The sequence below is a fragment of the Scyliorhinus torazame genome, chromosome 5 (genome assembly GCF_047496885.1).
Source record: "Scyliorhinus torazame isolate Kashiwa2021f chromosome 5, sScyTor2.1, whole genome shotgun sequence".
In the NCBI taxonomy this organism is placed as follows: domain Eukaryota; kingdom Metazoa; phylum Chordata; class Chondrichthyes; order Carcharhiniformes; family Scyliorhinidae; genus Scyliorhinus; species Scyliorhinus torazame.
This window is the reverse complement of record NC_092711.1, coordinates 103,243,166-103,263,419: the sequence shown is the minus strand read 5'-3', so window position 1 is coordinate 103,263,419 and position 20,254 is coordinate 103,243,166. Positions and strand designations below refer to the sequence as shown.

Genomic DNA, 20,254 nt, shown 5'->3' with positions numbered 1-20,254 from the left:
CGGGGCGATGTTTCAATGAGTGGGAGGAGCTTGTTCCCCATTGTTCAGGATGGAGACAACTTGTCCATCAAACTGGATTAGTCTTTGATTCCCAATGTCTTATTGATGATGCAAAGGGATGGCAGAGATGGAAAGAAAAGGAAGCCAATCCTGCTCTCCGGATTTCACTGTCTTATTAGACATTCTGTCCCATGTGTTCAAAGCTCTGCGGCTCTGTTCAGCCACATGACGACCCAGGGCAGAAATTCACAACCCTGAGTAGACGTCACACTCAAATCGAGGGGACTGCTGATGACAAGAGGGTCTGTGTGCAGCTGGGGGGGGGGGGGGGGGGGGGGGGGGGGTGGATGAGAGGTCTTCCTGGACCAGGGAGCAGGAGGGGAGAATGTTGTGAATTTCTATCCTAGACTGACGGTGATTAATTTTGGAAACTCCTTTTACAGGGGATTAGTAGGGGAGGATTTACACTCAGCAAATTCAAACCAGGAAAAAGGTTTATCTTTCCTGAATTTCATTTCTGGACTGACAGTGATGCCTTTGTAAACTTCTTTCACAGGGACTTAGAAAGGGATTCGCAGACAGGAAACTCACAACCAATCTTCACATCGAATTCTGACAGCACCATTCGGGTTATCAGGACCTGGAGATTATCGACCTTTGTGTGTAAGCATTGAGTTCCATATCATTATCACTCACTGTGTAAAATGTCTACCTCCTATCTCCCCTGTAGATCTTGTTCACAATCTTAAATCTGTGTCCCGTAATCCTTTTTACAATCTACTGATGGGAACAGTAAAAAAAAATCTTTTGCTAGGTTTGCCGTTGTCGTTTCTGGTGCCTGGGTCGATGCCGGGTGGTCCGTCTGGTTTCATTCCTTTTTCATGTTTTTGTTGTGGTTGAATCAGCTTGGACCAGTCCATTTAGGATCCAGAACACAATTGAAGTCTCCTCCAAGAATCAGTTGATCTGTATCCAGGATGGATTCCAACAATTTTTTTTACAAATGTTTCTATGAGATCCCCTCATTAAAAAAAAAGATCGAGAAGCAGAATTAGGCCATTCAGCCCATCGAGTTTTCAAGTTTGTTCTGCCATTCGACCATGGCTGATATGTTTCTCATCCCCATTCATCTTGTATTGTAGCTCTCGTGAAATGAATGCGAACATTGCATTTGCCTTTCTAACTGCCAACTTTCCTTTATTTGTTCTTGGGATGTGGGTATTCCCTTGGCCCAATGTTACAAATCGTAATCAGTTCGCAAAGCATAATTTATATCAAAAATATCCATTTTAGTGGCAGGTTTATTACCCAACATGCGTTGCAGCTGAGAATGTGCTCTATCCACATGACAGAAGCTTCTTGCACATGCGCAGAGTCCGGCTGTGACTGGAGCATGCGGTGTTCGGGCTGTGATCGGCGCATGCACAGTTCAGGTTGTCGCTGACGGTGCGAGGAGCGGGGAAGAAACAATTGAGCGACTTTCAGGATTGGAGCCGGTGGGTGGCCGGGGAGCGATAGAAGCTGCGGAGTGAGCCGGGAGGCTTCATAAATACCCTGTGGAGGCTTCAACTCCCGGTGAAAATGTTAACGGTCCCGTCTTAAACAGCACCGAATAGAGTGAGAGCTGAGCGGTGACAGGCCCGGAATACCGGCCGCCATCTTTACAGAGGACAAGGTGCCGCAGGGAAGGGGCTGGTTTAGCACAGTGGGCTAAGACAGCTGGCTTGTAATGCAGAACAAGACCAGCAGCGTGGGTTCAATTCCCGTTTCAGCCTCCCCGAACAGGCGCCGGAATGTGGTGACTAGGGGCTTTTCACAGGAACTTCATTGAAGCCGACTTGTGACAATAAGTGAGTATTATTATTTTGCACTGCAAGCCTGGACCGGATGCCAACTCTCCCGGATTGACTGACTGGAGTCTCCGGGATTTTATTTTAATCATTTGTGGGAGTCACTGGCTGGGCCAACATTTATTGCCCATCCCTAATTTCCCTCAAACAGAGTGACTTGCTCGGCCATCTCGGAGGGCATTTAAAGAATCAACCACATTGCTGTGGTTTGGAATCGTGTCGGCCAGACCAGGTAAGGATGGCATTTTTTTTTTTTATTCACGGGATGTGGGTGTCACTGGCTGGGCCAGCATTCACTGCCCATCACTAATTGCCCTTGAACTGAGGGCATCTTAGGGAATTTTTAAAAAAAATTTACATTTTTTAAATTCTCCTCCTTTTTCACGTTTTCTCCCACATTTACACCCATCAACAATACACAATAATCAGCAAGATATGTCAATCCCCATAATAACAACAATCCCATCCACCCACCAACCCCCAAACCTCAACCCGCATGTTTACATAAACAAATGACAAAAAGGAATCAGGGATTGCCCGTAGTCACCCTTAATCTACACGGCTCACCACCCCCCCCCCCCAACCAACGCCATCCAGCCTCTAAGAGAGTACCGTGCATGATACCCCACAGTTATACCCCCCACCCCCCCCAAGTCTCCAGCTCCCCCGTCCACTGCCTCTTGTAGAACTCCTCCTCCCAACCTCGGTTCCCTCCCCCCAACTTTCCACCCAGGCTAGACCACTCGGACCCTGTTCTGTCAGGCTCCGATGGCCGCAGCCCCTCCCCCCACCTCACTCCCGTTCACTGGCCGGCTTAAACTGGCCAGCGTGGAGGCCCCCGCCCGGGTCCCTTTCCCCCTTGCCCGGCCCTAGGAAAGCCCAAAGATCCCCTTTTAGCTCACAAACCCCGCCTATCCACCTACACCACAAAGAGCCCTCCTTTTGAATGAAAGTCCCGTCCCTTCCCTTGTCCAAATATATGCAACATTGGCTCCTTTAGCCTCTACCCCCGCGCGCAGTGATACAAAAAAAAAGAAGAAAATACAGTCATGAGGTTACATCGGCACATGACCATTCCTCAATTTCTCTGTTCTGCCACAGTCCTTCTGCCTTCGCAAACTCCTCCGCTGCTTCCGCCGTTCCAAAATAAAAGTCCCTGAGCTTGTAAGTCACCCTCAGCTTCGCTGGATATACAATGCCACACTGCACCTTGCCAATGTACAGTGCCCTCTTCACCCGGTTGAAGGCAGCCCGCCTCCTCGCTAGCTCCACCGTAAAGTCCTGGTATACACGTATACCAGCTCCAGCCCACTGCACCACCCGCTTCTGCTTGGCCCAGCTCAGGACCTTCTCCTTCACACTACCTACGGAAGCACAGAGTCACTGCCCTCGGCGGCTCACTCGCCTTTGGTACAGGCCTCCACGACCGATGAGCGCGATCCAGTTCATATTGGGAGGGGTCTTCCCCCTCCCCCAGTAGTTTTGCCAGCATCGCGGCAAAATACTCAGTCGGCTTCGGCCTTCAACTCCTTCGGGCAGCCCCACAATCCTCAAATTCTGTCGCCTGGATCTGTTTTTCAGATCTTCCACTTTTCCTCGCAGATTCTTGTTCGTGACCATCACCGTCCGCATCTCCTTCCCCATCGACGCAAGTTGATCACCGTGCTGCAATAATGTCTCCTCCACTTCCTTCAGCGCCTCCCCTTGCTCTCACACCTCCGCCACTGCGCTCGCCGCCGCCGTCTTCCCCGGGGAAACCGCCTCCTCCACCAGCACATTCAAAACCTCCCGCATCTCCTTCCTCACCATCTCCATACATTTCTCAATCTGTACCAACTGCTTTTGGAATTCCGCAGCCATCACCTTAGTTAGTTCTTCAGCCGTAAGCACTGCGGCCTCCCCTGGTGCTCCAGCCTCCATCTTCTTTGTTGACCCCGCAGTGACCTTTCCCCTCTCCAACGGACTTTCAGACGCTTTTTTCCCGGCCGTTTCTTTGGTGTTTTTTGACATCCTTCTTCTCCTTGCGCTATCTCCCAACTTTTACTGCCGTCGCTGGCCCTAGGACCGGGCGTTACTCCCCGAAAATGCCGTTCTGAACGGGAGCCCTCCAATGTGCGGCTGCCTCCCGCCCACCGTCACCTTAGGGAATTTTAAGGGTCAACCAACTGACTGTGGATCTGGAATCACGTGTAGGCCAGACCAGGTAAGGATACAAGATTTCCTTCACTGAAGGACATGAGTGAACCAGATGGGTTTTTGCAACAATCGACAATGGTTTCATGGTCATCAGTAAACTTTCAATGAATTCAAATTTTACCTTCTGCCTTGGTGAGATTCATGTCTGGGTGTCTGGAAAATCATTGGGACAGTAAAGATTTTTGAACATTTCTCTTCAGTGGATATAAAAATATTGAAAATGGGATAAAGGTTGTTTGGCTGACAGTCAATCACTGTCCTGTAAGGTAATGAGTCCTTTTGCTTCCCAATTGGCCGAGGAAGGCAGTGTGCCACAAGGATGGATGTGTTGACCGATTAATGGCTGGTGGATGGGGGCAGGTTATGTGATAAAACCTCCAAGAATACATTTAATCAAAGTTGATGAGGAGAGAATGTTGTGAATTTCGATCCTAAACTGACAGTGAGGTTTCTGTAAATTTACAGGATGCTGGAAGTGGAGGTTTAACAGACGGGAAACGCAAACCAAACGTCACATCACAATCTGACAGAGTTACTTGATTCATCAGAACCTGAATATCAGCAGCATCTGGGTGTGGAAGGTAAAAGGTTTGTCTGTTCTGTCTGTGAGGGAAGATTTCAGGTCTCAGTGTGACTGGAAAAGCCCCGAGATTCACAAACCCTGGTTAGACCAAACCTGGAGAACTGTGTTCAGTTCTGGGCAACAAACCTGAGGAAGGAGAGAATGGCCTCGGAGGGAGTGTAGCACATATTTACCTGAGTGATATCTGAACCCCCAGGGGTTAAATTACAAGGCGAGATTGGACAAAAATGTCAGAGTCAGCTGGCAGCACGGTGGCGCAGTGGGTTAGCACTGCTGCCTCACAGCGCCGAGGTCCCAAGTTCGATCCCGGCTCTGGATCATTGTCCATGTGGAGTTTGCAAGTTCTCCCCATGTTTGCGTGAGTTTCGCTCCCAAAACCCAAAGATGTGCAGGCTAGGTGGATTGACCACGCTAACTTGCCCCTTAATTGGAAAAAATGAATTGGGTACTATAAATTTATTTTAAAACATTTTTTACAAACCATTATGGGCAGAGAAGGGCATTCGGTCCATTGAGTCCATGCTAGCTCTCTAATTGGCACGGTGGTTAGCACTGTTGCTTCACAGCGCCAGGGACCCGGGTTCGATTCCCGGCTTGGGTCACTGTCTGTGCGGAGTCTGCACGTTCTCCCCGTGTCTGCGTGGGTTTCCTCCAGGTGCTGCGGTTTCCTCCCACAAGTCCCGAAAGATGTGCTTGTTAGCTGAATTGGACATTCTGAATTCTCCCTCCGTGTACCCGAACAGGCGCCGGAGTGTGGCGACTTGGGGATTTTCACAGTAACTTCAGTGCAGCGTTAATGTAAGCCTACTTGTGACACTAATAAAGATTATTATTAACTGGAGCAATCCAGAGTCATTCTCCTGCTCTGTCTCTGTATCCTCACAGCTTTATTTCTCTCTGGTTTCTATCCAAATAAAAAAAAAAGATTTATTGTGTCTATTTCCAAACTCCGTCATAGGCAGCAAGTTTTAGGTCATTGCCACTGGCTGTGTAAAAACATTCTTCCTCATACTTCCTGGATCATTTACTTTTTAAAAAAATATATTTTATTCAAGTTTTTTGGCCAAACATAACAATACGTAGTGTTTCTTTTACACAACAATAAAGCAATATAAATAACCGTGGCCAGTTTTAAACAAATAAATAAGTAATATATAAACAAAAACAAAAAATAAAACTAAATGGCAACTGCCTTGTCCAAAATAAATACTCTCCAAAAATACAATCCAACAATCCAATATACAATTACATATACCAAATACCTATACATATACAATAACATCCCTGTTGCGTCGCAAAAGCCCTCAATTGCGTATACCGAAATGCATTCCCTTGGGGCAACCCATATTTCTCCGTCAGCGCTCCCAGACTCGCAAACGTCCCATCTACAAATAGATCTCTTAGTTGTACTACCCCAGCTCTTTGCCATGCTCCAAATCCCCCGTCCATTCTCCCCGGAACGAACCTATGATTGTTTCTTATCGGGGACCGCACCGAAGCTCCCGTCCCTCCCCTATGCCGTCTCCACTGCCCCCAAATTTTCAATGTAGCCACCACCACCGGGCTTGTGGTGTATTTCTTTGGTGAGAACGGCAACGGCGCCGTCACCATTGCTTGCAGGCTAGTCCCCCTGCAGGTCGCCCTCTCCAATCTCTTCCACGCCGCTCCCTCCCCTTCTCCCATCCACTTACACACCATTGAAACATTGGCGGCCCAGTAGTACTCACTTAAGCTCGGTAGTGCCAGCACCCCCCTGTCCCTGCTACGCTGCAAGAATCCCCGCCTCACTCTCGGGGTCTTCCCAGCCCACACAAAACTCATAATGCTCTTCTCAATTCTTTTGAAAAAAGCCTTCGTGATCACCACCGGGAGGCACTGGAACACAAAAAGGAATCTCGGGAGGACCACCATTTTAACCGCCTGCACCCGACCTGCCAATGACAGGGACACCATGTCCCATCTCTTGAAATCCTCCTCCATCTGTTCCACCAACCGTGTTAAATTAAGCCTATGTAATGTACCCCAATTCTTGGCTATCTGGATCCCCAGGTACCGGAGGTCCCTTGTTACCTTCCTCAACGGTAAATCCTCTATCTCTCTGCTCTGCTCCCCCGGATGCACCACAAATAACTCACTTTTCCCCATGTTCAGTTTATACCCTGAAAAATCCCCAAACTCCCCAAGTATCCGCATTATCTCTGGCATCCCCTCCGCCTGGTCCGCCACATATAGCAACAAATCATCCGCATACAGAGATACCCGGTGTTCTTCTCCCCCCCCTAAGTACAAAGAACAAAGAAATGTACAGCACAGGAACAGGCCCTTCGGCCCTCCAAGCCCGTGCCGACCATACTGCCCGACTAAACTACAATCTTCTACACTTCCTGGGTCCGTATCCTTCTATTCCCATCCTATTCATATATTTGTCAAGATGCCCCTTAAATGTCCCTATCGTCCCTGCTTCCACTACCTCCTCCGGTAGCGAGTTCCAGGCACCCACTACCCTCTGCGTAAAAAACTTGCCTCGTACATCTACTCTAAACCTTGCCCCTCTCACCTTAAACCTATGCCCCCTAGTAATTGACCCCTCTACCCTGGGGAAAAGCCTCTGACTATCCACTCTGTCTATGCCCCTCATAATTTTGTATACCTCTATCAGGTCGCCCCTCAACCTCCTTCGTTCCAGTGAGAACAAACCGAGTTTATTCAATCGCTCCTCATAGCTTATGCCTTCCATACCAGGCAACATTCTGGTAAATCTCTTCCGCACCCTCTCTAAAGCCTCCACATCCTTCTGGTAGTGTGGCGACCACAATTGAACACTATACTCTAAGGTTCTATACAGCTGCAACATGACTTGCCAATTCTTATACTCAATGCCCCGGCCAATGAAGGCAAGCATGCCGTATGCCTTCTTGACTACCTTCTCCACCTGTGTTGCCCCTTTCAATGACCTGTGGACCTGTACTCCTAGATCTCTTTGACTTTCAATACTCTTGAGGGTTCTACCATTCACTGTATATTCCCTACCTGCATTAGCCCTTCCAAAATGCATTACCTCACATTTGTCCGGATTAATCTCCATCTGCCATCTCTCCGCCCAAGTCTCCAGACAATCTAAATCCTGCTGTATCCTCAGACAGTCCTCATCGCTATCCGCAATTCCACCAACCTTTGTGCCGTCTGCAAACTTACTAATCAGACCAGTTACATTTTCCTCCAAATCATTTATATATACTACAAAGAGCAAAGGTCCCAGCACTGATCCCTGTGGAACACCACTGGTCACAGCCCTCCAATTAGAAAAGCATCCCTCCATTGCTACCCTCTGCCTTCTATGGCCTAGCCAGTTCTGTATCCACCTTGCCAGTTCACCCCTGATCCCGTGTGACTTCACCTTTTGTACTAGTCTACCATGAGGGACCTTGTCAAAGGCCTTACTGAAGTCCATATAGACAACATCTACTGCCCTACCTGCATCAATCATCTTAGTGACCTCCTCGAAAAACTCTATCAAGTTAGTGAGACACGACCTCCCCTTCACAAAACCGTGCTGCCTCTCACTAATACGTCCATTTGCTTCCAAATGGGAGTAGATCCTGTCTCGAAGAATTCTCTCCAGTAATTTCCTGACCACTGAAGTAAGGCTCACCGGCCTGTAGTTCCCGGGATTATCCTTGCTACCCTTCTTAAACAGAGGAACAACATTGGCTATTCTCCAGTCCTCCGGGACATCCCCTGAAGACAGCGAGGATCCAAAGATTTCTGTCAAGGCCTCAGCAATTTCCTCTCCAGCCTCCTTCAGTATTCTGGGGTAGATCCCATCAGGCCCTGGGGACTTATCTACCTTAATATTTTTTAAGACACCCAACACCTCGTCTTTTTGGATCACAATGTGACCCAGGCTATCTACACCCCCTTCTCCAGAATCAACATCTACCAATTCCTTCTCTTTGGTGAATACTGATGCAAAGTATTCATTTAGTACCTCGCCCATTTCCTCTGGCTCCACACATAGATTCCCTTGCCTATCCTTCAGTGGGCCAACCCTTTCCCTGGCTACCCTCTTGCTTTTTATGTACGTGTAAAAAGCCTTGGGATTTTCCTTAACCCTATTTGCCAATGACTTTTCATGATCCCTTCTAGCCCTCCTGACTCCTTGCTTCAGTTCCTTCCTACTTTCCTGATATGCCACACAGGCTTCGTCTGTTCCCAGCCTTTTAGCCCTGACAAATGCCTCCTTTTTCTTTTTGACGAGGCCTACAATATCACTCGTCATCCAAGGTTCCCGAAAATTGCCGTATTTATCTTTCTTCCTCACAGGAACATGCCGGTCCTGTATTCCTTTCAACTGACACTTGAAAGCCTCCCACATGTCAGATGTTGATTTGCCCTCAAACATCCGCCCCCAATCTATGTTCTTCAGTTCCCACCTAATATTGTTATAATTAGCCTTCCCCCAATTTAGCACATTCATCCTCGGACCACTCTTATCCTTGTCCACCAGTACTTTAAAACTTACTGAATTGTGGTCACTGTTACCAAAATGCTCCCCTACTGAAACATCTACCACCTGGCCGGGCTCATTCCCCAATACCAGGTCCAGTACCGCCCCTTCCCTAGTTGGACTGTTTACATATTGTTTTAAGAAGCCCTCCTGGATGCTCCTTACAAACTCCGCCCCGTCTAAGCCCCTGGCACTAAGTGAGTCCCAGTCAATATTGGGGAAGTTGAAGTCTCCCATCACCACAACCCTGTTGTTTTTACTCTTTTCCAAAATCTGTCTACCTATCTGCTCCTCTATCTCCCGCTGGCTGTTGGGAGGCCTGTAGTATACCCCCAACATTGTGACTGCACCCTTCTTATTCCTGATCTCTACCCATATAGCCTCACTGCCCTCTGAGGTGTCCTCTCGCAGTATAGCTGTGATATTCTCCCGAACAAGTAGCGCAACTCCGCCTCCCCTTTTACATCCCCCTCTATCCCGCCTGAAACATCTAAATCCTGGAACGTTTAGCTGCCAATCCTGCCCTTCCCTCAACCAGGTCTCTGTAATGGCAACAACATCATAGTTCCAAGGAGTAATCAAGGCTCTAAGTTCATCTGCCTTACCCGTAATGCTCCTTGCATTAAAACATATGCACTTCAGGCCACCAGACCCGCTGTGTTCAGCAACTTCTCCCCGTCTGCTCTGCCTCAGAGCCACACTGTCCCTATTCCCTAGTTCTCCCTCAATGCTCTCACCTTCTGACCTATTGCTCCCGTGCCCACCCCCCTGCCATACTAGTTTAAACCCTCCCGTGTGACACTGGCAAACCTCGCGGCCAGGATATTTATGCCTCTCCGGTTTAGATGCAACCCGTCCATCTTATACAGGTCACACCTGCCCCGGAAGAGCTCCCAGTGGTCCAGATAACGGAAACCCTCCCTCCTACACCAGCTGTTTAGCCACGTGTTTATCTGCTCTATCTTCCTATTTCTAGCCTCACTGGCACGTGGCTCAGGGAGTAATCCCGAGATTACAACCCTCGAGGTCCTGTCTTTTAACTTTCTGCCTAGCTCCCTGAACTCCTGCTGCAGGACCTCATGCCCCTTCCTGCCTATGTCGTTAGTACCAATATGTACAACAACCTCTGCCTGTTTGCCCTCCCCCTTCAGGATTCCCTCTACCCGTTCGGAGACATCCTGGACCCTGGCACCAGGGAGGCAACATACCATCCTGGAGTCTCTTTCACGTCCACAGAAGCGCCTATCTGTGCCCCTGACTATAGAGTCCCCTATTACTATTGCTCTTCTGCGCTTTGACCCTCCCTTCTGAACATCAGAGCCAGCCGTGGTGCCACTGCTCTGGCTGCTGCTGTTTTCCCCTGATAGGCTATCCCCCCCGACAGTATCCAAAGGGGTATATCTGTTCGAGAGGGGGACAACCACAGGGGATTCCTGCACTGACTGCCTGCCCTTTCTGGTGGTCACCCATTTCTCTGCCTGCACCTTGGGTGTGACCACATTTACATAACTGCGATCTATGACGCTTTCCGCCACCTGCATGCTCCTAAGTGCATCCAATTGCTGCTCCAACCGAACCATGCGGTCTGTGAGGAGCTCCAGTTGGGTGCACTTTCTGCAGATGAAGCCATCCGGGACGCTGGAAGCCTCCCGGACCTGCCACATCTCACAGTCAGAGCACAGCACCCCTCTAACTGACATTGCGTCAATTAATTAAAATTTAAATTTGTCTTTTTTTTTAAATTTCAAAGTTACTGTCAACTATCTGTTTCCTAGCACTAGATTTCTAATAGAAATGCGATAGCTAACTATAATACTCTCCGATCTCTGGCTTAGATATCCTCTAAATTATAATTAAGTTATTATGTTCCCAAATACTCAAATTTTTTTAAAATTTAGGTTAGAATCCCAACCAGCCACTCTGGCCACAGCTTTTCTGTGATGTCACTTGTTTCCCCCTGACACACACAATTTGAAAAAAGGTATAAAAGTAAAAATAAGTAAAAATCACTTACTTACCTTCTTACCTTCTGAGTGTCTTAGATGTTCTCAGGTTCTCTCGCTGACAGAGACTGCTCCTCCACCTCCGAACCTTGACCTGCACAATGCTAATAATATAATAATAATATAATATGGCACTTACCTTACACCAATGGGTCTTATTATTAGGTTAGAGGAGGAGGGCGGGTGGGAGACACTACACGTGTAGTGTCTCGGGTTTCCCAGAATTTATTGGTTGGGGGGGGGGGGGACTTGCCAGAGGTCCGCGGGTCGAACTTCCGGTTCCCGCCTCATATAAAAACAAATAAAACAGAAAAGAAGAACAGACACGGGACCAGGCAAGGCTTTTTAAATACACTACTCACCTCCCAGAAGGCCCCTGCGCACCGCTGCCGCCGAAATCCAAAGGGCTGCTCCTGTAAAGGTAAGGCTTTTTAAAGTAAGTACTCACCTCCCAGAAGGCCCCTGCGCACCGCTGCCGCCGAAATCCAAAGGGCTGCTCCTGTAAAGGTAAGGCTTTTTAAATACACTACTCACCTCCAAGAAGGCCCCTGCGCACCGCTGCCGCCGAAATCCAAAGTACTCCCCTCCACTTCCTGGAACCCCTCAGTGCTATGGCCAGGGGTTCAATCGCCAATGCAAACAATAACGGGGACAGTGGACATCCCTGCCTCGTCCCTCTATGGAGCCGAAAATAGTCAGACCCCCGTCCATTCGTGACCACGCTCGCCATCGGGGCCCTATACAGCAACTGTACCCATCTGATATACCCGTCTCCAAAGCCAAATCTCCTCAACACCTCTCACAAATAATCCCACTCCACTCTATCAAATGCTTTCTCGGCATCCATCGCCACCACAATCTCCGCTTCCCCCTCTGGTGGGGGCATCATCATTACCCCTAACAGCCTCCGTATATTTGTATTTAGCTGTCTCCCCTTCACAAACCCAGTTTGGTCCTCATGGACCACCCCCGGGACACAATCCTCTATCCTCATTGCCATTACCTTGGCCAGAATCTTAGCATCCACATTCAGGAGGGAAATGGGCCTGTATGACCCGCATTGCAGCGGGTCTTTTTCCTTCTTTAGGAGGAGCGATATCGTTGCCTCTGACATAGTCGGGGGCAGCTGCCCCCTTTCCCTCGCCTCATTAAAGGTTCTCATCAGTAGCGGGGCCAGCAAGTCCAAATATTTCTCATAGAATTCAACTGGGAATCCGTCTGGTCCCGGGGCCTTCCCCGCCTGCATGCTTCCAATCCCTTTCACTACTTCCTCCGTCTCAATCTGTGCTCCCAGCCCCACTCTCTCCTGCTCCTCCACCTTAGGAAATTCCAGCTGATCCAGAAAGCACATCATTCTCTCCTTCCCATCAGGGGGCTGCGCTTCATATAATCTTTCATAAAATGCCTTGAACACTCCATTCACTCTCTCTGCTCCCCGCTCCATCTCTCCCTCCTCCTCTCTCACCCCCCCCTATCTCCCTCGCTGCTCTCCCTTTTCCTCAGTTGGTGGGCCAACAACCTACTCGCCTTCTCCCCATATTCGTACTGTACACCATGTGCCTTCCTCCATTGTGCCTCTGCATTACCCGTAGTCAACAAGTCAAATTCTACATGTAGCCTTTGCCTTTCCCTGTACAGTCCCTCCTCCGGTGCCTCCGCGTATTGTCTGTCCACCCTCAGAAGTTCTTTCAACAACCGCTCCCTTTCCCTACCCTCCTGCTTTCCTTTATGTGCCCTAATAGATATCAGCTCCCCTCTAACCACCACCTTCAGTGCCTCCCAGACCACTCCCACCTGTACCTCCCCATTATCATTGAGTTCCAAGTACCTTTCAATACACCCCCTCACCTGCCAATAATCCCATGTCAATTCTCCAGGGTGGAAGCTGTTGTTTTTCTTCCCCTATCTCCAGGTCCACCCAGTGTGGAGCATGATCCGAGATGGCTATAGCCGTGTACTCCGTCCCCGTCACCTTTGGGATCAGTGCCCTTCCCAAAACAAAAAAATCTATTCGTGAAAATACTTTATGTACATAGGAGAAAAACGAAAACTCCTTACTCCTAGGTCTACTAAATCTCCAGGGATCTACTCCTCCCATCTGCACCATAAAATCCTTTAGCACACTAGCTGCAGCCGGCCTCCTTCCGGTCCAGGACCTCGATCTGTCCAGCCCTGGGTCCAGCACCGTATTAAAGTCTCCACCCATTACCAACTTCCCCACTTCTAGGTCCGGGATTCGTCCTAACATACGCCTCATAAAATTGGCATCATCCCAGTTCGGGGCATACACATTCACTAATACCACCGCCTCCCCTTGCAGTTTGCCACTCACCATCACGTATCTGCCCCCACTATCCGCCACTATCGTCTTTGCCTCAAACATTACCCGCTTCCCCACTAGTATGGCCACCCCCCTGTTTTTTGCATCTAGCCCCGAATGAAACACCTGCCCCACCCATCCTTTGCGAAGTCTAACCTGGTCTATCAGCTTCAGATGCGTCTCCTGAAGCATAACCACATCTGCCTTAAGTTTCTTTAGGTGTGCGAGTACCCGTGCCCTCTTAATCGGCCCGTTCAGCCCTCTCACATTCCACGTGATCAACCGGGTTGGGGGGCTCTTTACCCCTTGACGACTAGCCATTTCCTTTTTCACTCCAGCTCCTCACCCGGTTCCCACGTAGCTGTATCCCCCCCAGGCGGCGCCCCCCCGCCCCGACCCCCCCTCCGATACCAGCTCCCCCCTCTCCCTAGCAGCAGCAACCCAGTTAACCCCCCCCACCCCCAGATCCCAAGCTAGCGTAATTACACACCCCATGTTGCTCCCAGAAGTCAGCAAACTCTGGCCGACCTCGGCTTCCCCCCGTGACCTCGGCTCACACTGTGCGAGGCCCCCCCCTTCCTGCTTCCCTGTTCCCGCCATAATTACCATAGCGCGGGAACAAAGCCCGCGCTTCCCTTTTGGCCCCACCTCCAATGGCCGGCGCCCTCAGCTCCTCATCCTCCCTCACCCCCTCCCCCACGACATGGGGAAGAGAGAGAAGTTACAGGGTCGTAGGTTTAACAACTTAGGAAGTCCTCTCTTCCCCCTTTTCCCCCCTTCATCCCACAAATTCACCCCCCCCCACATTTATCCCAAACGTTCTTTTTCTGGCCCGCTCACTCCAGCTTCTCCTCGACAGTAAATGTCCACGCCTCGTCTGCCGTTTCGAAGTAGTGGTGTTTCCCTAGATGTGTGACCCACAGTCTTGCCGGTTGCAGCATTCCGAATTTGACCTTCCTTTTATGCAACACCGCCTTGGCCCGATTAAAGCTTGCCCTCCTTCTCGCCACCTCCGCACTCCAATCTTGATATACGCGGATCACCGCATTCTCCCACCTACTGCTCCGAGTTTTCTTTGCCCATCTGAGGACCATCTCTCTGACCTTATATCGGAGAAATCTCACCACTATTGCTCGAGGAATTTCTCCCGCCCTCGGTCTTCGCGCCATAACCCGATAGGCTCCCTCCACCTCCAGCGCACCCGTCGGGGCCTCCGATCCCATTAACGAGTGCAGCATCGTGCTCACATATGCCCCGACGTCCGCCCCTTCTGCACCTTCGGGAAGACCAAGAATCCTTAGGTTCTTCCTCCTCGCATTGTTCTCCAGCACCTCCAGCCTTTCCACACACCTTTTGTGTTGTGCCTCGTGGATCTCCGTTTTCACCACCAGGCCCTGGATGTCGTCCTCATTCTCAGCAGCCTTTGCCTTCACGACCCGAAGCTCCTGTTCCTGGGTCTTTTGCTCCTCCTTTAGCCCCTCAATCGCTTGTAATATCGGGGCCAACAGCTCCTTCTTCATCTCCTTTTTGAGTTCATCTACGCAACGCCGCAGGAACTCTTGTTGGTCAGGGCCCCATATTAAACTGCCTCCTTCCGACGCCATCTTGCTTTGTGCCTGCCTTCCTGCCCGCTGCTCTTGAGGATCCACCGCAATCCGGCTACTTTCCTCTTTTTTCCATCCGTGTCCAGGGGGGATTCCCTTCTGGATTACCGCACAGTGTTATTTGCCGTTAAAATTGCCGATGGGGCTCCTATTAAGAGCCCAAAAGTCCGTTCCACCGGGAGCTGCCGAAACGTGCGACTTAGCTGGTCATCGCCGCACCCGGAAGTCACCCTCCTGGACCATTTACATGCATAGATACGGAGCAACGTAGAGAATAGGAGCAGGAGGCCATTTGGCCTTTTGAGCCAGCTCCACCATTCATTACGATCAGAGCTGATTAGGCTCAATAGTCTAATCCCGCTTTCCCCCATATCCTTTGATCCCCTTCACCCTAAGTGCTGTGTCTAACTGCTTCTTGAAAACATGCAGTGTTTTGGCCTTAATTAGTTCCTGTGGTGACGAATTCCACAGGCTCACCACTCTCAGGGTGAAGAAATTTCTCCTCGCCTCTCTCCGAAATGGTCTACCCCGTATCCTCAGACTGTGACCCCTATTTCTGGACACACCCACTATCGGGAACATCCTTCCTGAATCTACTCTGTCTTGCCCTGTTTTTTTTTTAAACATAAATTTTGAGTGCCCAATTCTTTTTTTGCAATTAAGAGGCAATTTTAGCGTGGCCAATCCACCTACCCTGCACATCTTTGGATTTGTGGGGGTGAGACCCACGCAAACACAGGGAGAATGTGCAAACTCCACACAGACAGTGGGCCGGCATCAAACCCGGGTCCTCGGCGACATGAGGCAGCAGTGCTAACCACTGCACCACCCACTTTTTATACGTTTATATGAGATCTCCTCTAATTCTTCTGAACTCCAGCAAACACAATCCTAACCGATTCAACCTAATCTGTACATCTTTGAACTGTGGGAGGAAACCGGAGGAAACCCACACAGACACGGGGAGAAAGTCCAAACTCCACACAGTCAGGGTCGGAATTGAACCCGGGTCCCTGGTGCTGTGAGGCAGCAGTGCTAAGCACTATGCCACCCTTTGTCTTACAACCCTTGAGAATAATAAATCCTCATCTCCATCTGAAATGGGTGACCCCTTATTTTGCAACAGTGATGCCCTCGTTCTAGATTCTCCCACAAGAGGAAACATCGTCTCCACATCAACCCTGTCAAGACCCCTCAGGATCTTATATAGTTCAATCCAGGTTTTACCCAAAACTTTAAATCTGTGTCCCTAGTGCTTGTATGACCAGTGAATGGAAACAGAGTTTCTTTGTCCAACCAATGGAAATCTGGCATAATCTTGTGTACCTGAATCAAATCTCCCCTCAACCTCCTTTGCTGGAACCATTCTGGTAAATCTCCTCTGCACCTTCTCCAAGAACCTTCACATCCTTCCTGAAGAGTGGTGACCAGAGCTTTATAAAGATTCATAGAATAGAATTAGAGCCATAGAATTCCTACAGTGCAGAAGGGGGCCATTCGGCCCATCGGGTCTACACCTATTCTCTGAAAGGACACCATGCCTAGGCCCACACCTGTCCCTGGTACCGCATTGCCCCATCGAACCTGCACATCCCTGGACACTAAAGGGCAATTTATCAAGGCCAATCCACCTAACTTTCCCTTCTTTGAACTGTGGGAGGAAACCTGAGCACCGGGTGGAAACCCACGCAGACACGGGGAGAAAGTGCAAACTCCACACACACAGACACCAAGGCAGGAATTGAACCCGGGTCTCTGTCGCTGTGAGGCAGTGGTGCTAATCACCACCAGAAGCATAGTTTTGGTGTCAATATTACTGTTTATGAAGCTCAAGATCGAATTTGCTTTGCCAACTACTCTCTTAATATGTCTTGTAGATATACAAAATCCCTCTTCACCTCTTTCTCTCTCCTCCCAAAGAGGCCAGTTGGGTTTTTATGACAATTCAGCAGTTTTCATGGTCATTTTTCCTGGGGTCGGTCCCACAAATGACCAGATTCATTCAGCTCAATTTCACAACCTCACCAACCTCTCACTCCCTATTTTCTGTTTTCAATCCATTTCACAGGGTGGTCGAAGGGGAGGCTTCAAAGTCTGGAGAATCACATCAAGATCTGACAGAGTTCTCAATTTATCATACCCTGAACATCATCGGAATATCATTGAACATGGAAGGAAAAAGCTTCATTCACAGTGCGGAGAAACCGTACACGTGTTGTGTGTGTGGACGAGGATTCAGTCGATCATCAGGCCTCACAAGCCACAAATGCAGTCACGCTGAGGAGAAACCGTGGAAATGTGCGGACTGTGGGAAAGGATTCACTGTCCCATCCAAGCTGGAAATTCATCGACGCAGTCACACTGGGGAGAGACCATTCACCTGCTCCAAGTGTGGGAAGGGATTTACTAAGTCATCCCACCTGGTGAGTCACCAGCGAATTCACACTGATGAGAGACCGTTTCAATGTCCAGACTGCAGGAAGTGCTATAAAAGTTCTGGGGAACTGATGCACCATCAACGTGTTCACACTGACGAAAGACCGTTTAGGTGCTCTCATTGCGGGACTGGGTTCAGACGATCATCTGACCTCACTATACATCGACGCAGTCACACTGGCGAGAGGCCATTCACCTGCTCCAAGTGTGGGAAGGGATTTACTATTTCAGCCCGCCTGTTGAATCACCAGCGAGTTCACACTGATGAGAGACCGTTTCAATGTACAGACTGTGGGAAGTGCTATAAACATTCTGGGAATCTGACAAGCCATCAACGTGTTCACACTGACGAGAGACCGTTTAGGTGCTCTCACTGTGGGACTGGGTTCAGACGATCATTTCACCTCACTGCACATCAGCAAATTCACACTGGGGAGAGACCGTTCACCTGCTCCAAGTGTGGGAAGGGATTCACTCAGTCATCCGCTCTCTCCACACACCAGCGAATTCACACTGGGGAGAGACCATTCGCCTGCTCCGAGTGTGGGAAGGGATTCACTCAGCCATCCACCCTGCAGAACCATTATCGAATTCATACTGGGGAGAGACCATTCACCTGCTCCGAGTGTGGGGAGGGATTCACTCAGTTATCCCACCTGCTGAGACACCAACGAGGCCACAAGAAACCACAGTGATTGGATTTTGCTGTTGCTCACATTCAGGAGTATGAACCATGGTCATTTGAGTCTCTTTCTGCTGATGACAAATCCAGCCCATTTTTGGGGCTAATATTCTGGCTAAAAGTCTAATAAATCAGATTTGTGTGCAATACGCAGTGTGTTGAAACTTTTAAATATTTCTGACACAAGTTCGTTCCCTTTGAAATACTCTCGCTCTCCCCTGTCTCTTCCATCCTCAACTCCAACAAGAAGTGTGAGGAGCTTGTGGAGCATCTTTGTGACTAAGATTGAGTAAATCCGATCAGCTGCCTCTGCTGCTTCCCTCCCTTCCACGAGCCCACCGGACCAAACTGTCTCTAAATTTCATCCTTTCCCGAGTCCTGAACCCACATCTTTCTCTAGTTTCTCTCCCATCTCCCCTCATGCCCTCTCAGAGCTCATCTTGTCCATGAGATCCAGCTCCTGCTCCATCGACTCTATTCCCACTGAACTATTGATCAGCCAACTACCCTGTGTCCACGGATATTGTCCACATTTCCCTCTCTTCAGGTACTGTCCCTCTGTCCTTCAAATCTGCCATCATCACCCCCTCAAAACAAACCCTTGACCCTGCCATCCTTACAAATTACTGCCCCATCTTCAACCTCCCTCCTCTCCAAACTCTTTGAACATGTTGTCACCTCCCAAATCCTTGCCTATCTTTCCCAGAACTCCCATGTCTGAATCCCTCCAATCTGGTCTCTGCCCTGTCACAGTCGTGAAATACAAGAGACAAACAGAATCTCACCCGGAGAGAAAGACAGACAATCCGGGAACTTGGCTCCAATACGGATATGTTCATAACCAGAAGTCAAGGATAGCAGCACAGTCATTATCGAGAGACAACAATACCTGCTGGAGACAGACAGACAATAGAACAACACAAATCACAACACCAAGCTACCTCGACCCATATACCCAAGACAGGAAGGAGAATTGGAGACAGACTGGAAGAACTCAGACTCCAGACACATTAACCAAAAACAGATGGGAATATCTGAGGGGACAACAGGTAAAACAAGGAGGTTCTACCTGCTCCTTAAAATATCCAAACACAGAATAATAATTTTTATTAATGTCACAAGTAGGCTTACATTAACACTGCGTGAAGTTACTGTGAAAATCCCCTAGTCAACATACTCCGGCGCCTGTTTGGATACACTGAGGGAGAATTCACAATGTCCAATTCACCTAACAAGCGCATCTTTCGGGACTTGTGGGAGGAAACCGGAGCACCCGGAGGAAACCCACGCAGACACAGGGAGAAAGTGCAGACTCCGCACAGACAGTGACCCAAACGAGAACTGAACTCGGAACCCTGGCACTGTGAAACAACAGTGCTAACCACTGTGCCACCATCAGGGAAATACCACCAGACAGACCCATCGGATCAGACCGTGAGAGAGAAAATCCTGCAGAATCATTCAATTTACAGCGCAGAAGGAGGCCATTCTGCCCATCCAGCTGCCACCGGCCCTTGGAAAGATAACTCTACTTAAGCGCATGGCTTCACCCTATTAAGGGGCATCTTGACAAAATACATGAATAGGATGGGAATAGAGGGATACGGACCCTGGAAGCATAGAATATTTTAGTTTAGATGTGCAGCATGATCGACGCAGGCTTGGAGGGCCGAAGGGCCTTTTCCTGTGCTGTACTTTTCTCTATTCTTTGTTTATCCCCGTAACCCAGTAACGTCACCTAACCTTTGTTTGGACACTAAGGGGCAATTTAGCGGGGCCAATCCACCTAACCTGCACATCTTTGGACAGTGGGAGCACCCGGAGGGAACCCACACAGACACGGGGAGAATGTACAAACTCCACACAGTCACCCAAGGCCGGAATAGCTGAAACATCAACATACTGCTGCTGGTAGTTGATGGTACAGTGGTTCAATAAACATAATTAGTGGATTGAAAAGGTGTGCAATATAGAGTAAAAACAGAATATGCTAGATTAACTCAACAGGCCTGGCAGCATCATAGAATCACTACAATGCAAAAGGAGGCCATTCGGCTCATCGAGTTGCACCAA

General features: G+C 49.2%; 1 protein-coding gene across 2 annotated transcripts in view; it reads left to right on the top strand.

Moving 5' to 3' along the window:
- The window catches only part of LOC140419270 (uncharacterized), a 229,738-nt gene that overhangs the window by 9,233 nt on the left and 200,251 nt on the right, over positions 1–20,254 (top strand). Inside the window, exons 3-5 of one of the 2 annotated variants that reach the window (XM_072503109.1) lie at positions 557–663; positions 4,512–4,627; positions 17,132–18,330. In XM_072503109.1, coding sequence (XP_072359210.1) covers positions 17,232–18,194 — 963 coding nt within the window. In that variant the 5' untranslated portion in view covers positions 557–663; positions 4,512–4,627; positions 17,132–17,231 and the 3' untranslated portion in view covers positions 18,195–18,330. Of the gene's footprint in view, positions 1–556; positions 664–2,001; positions 2,083–4,511; positions 4,628–17,131; positions 18,331–20,254 lie in introns of those variants that run through there. The other variant, XR_011945663.1, reaches the window with a different exon arrangement.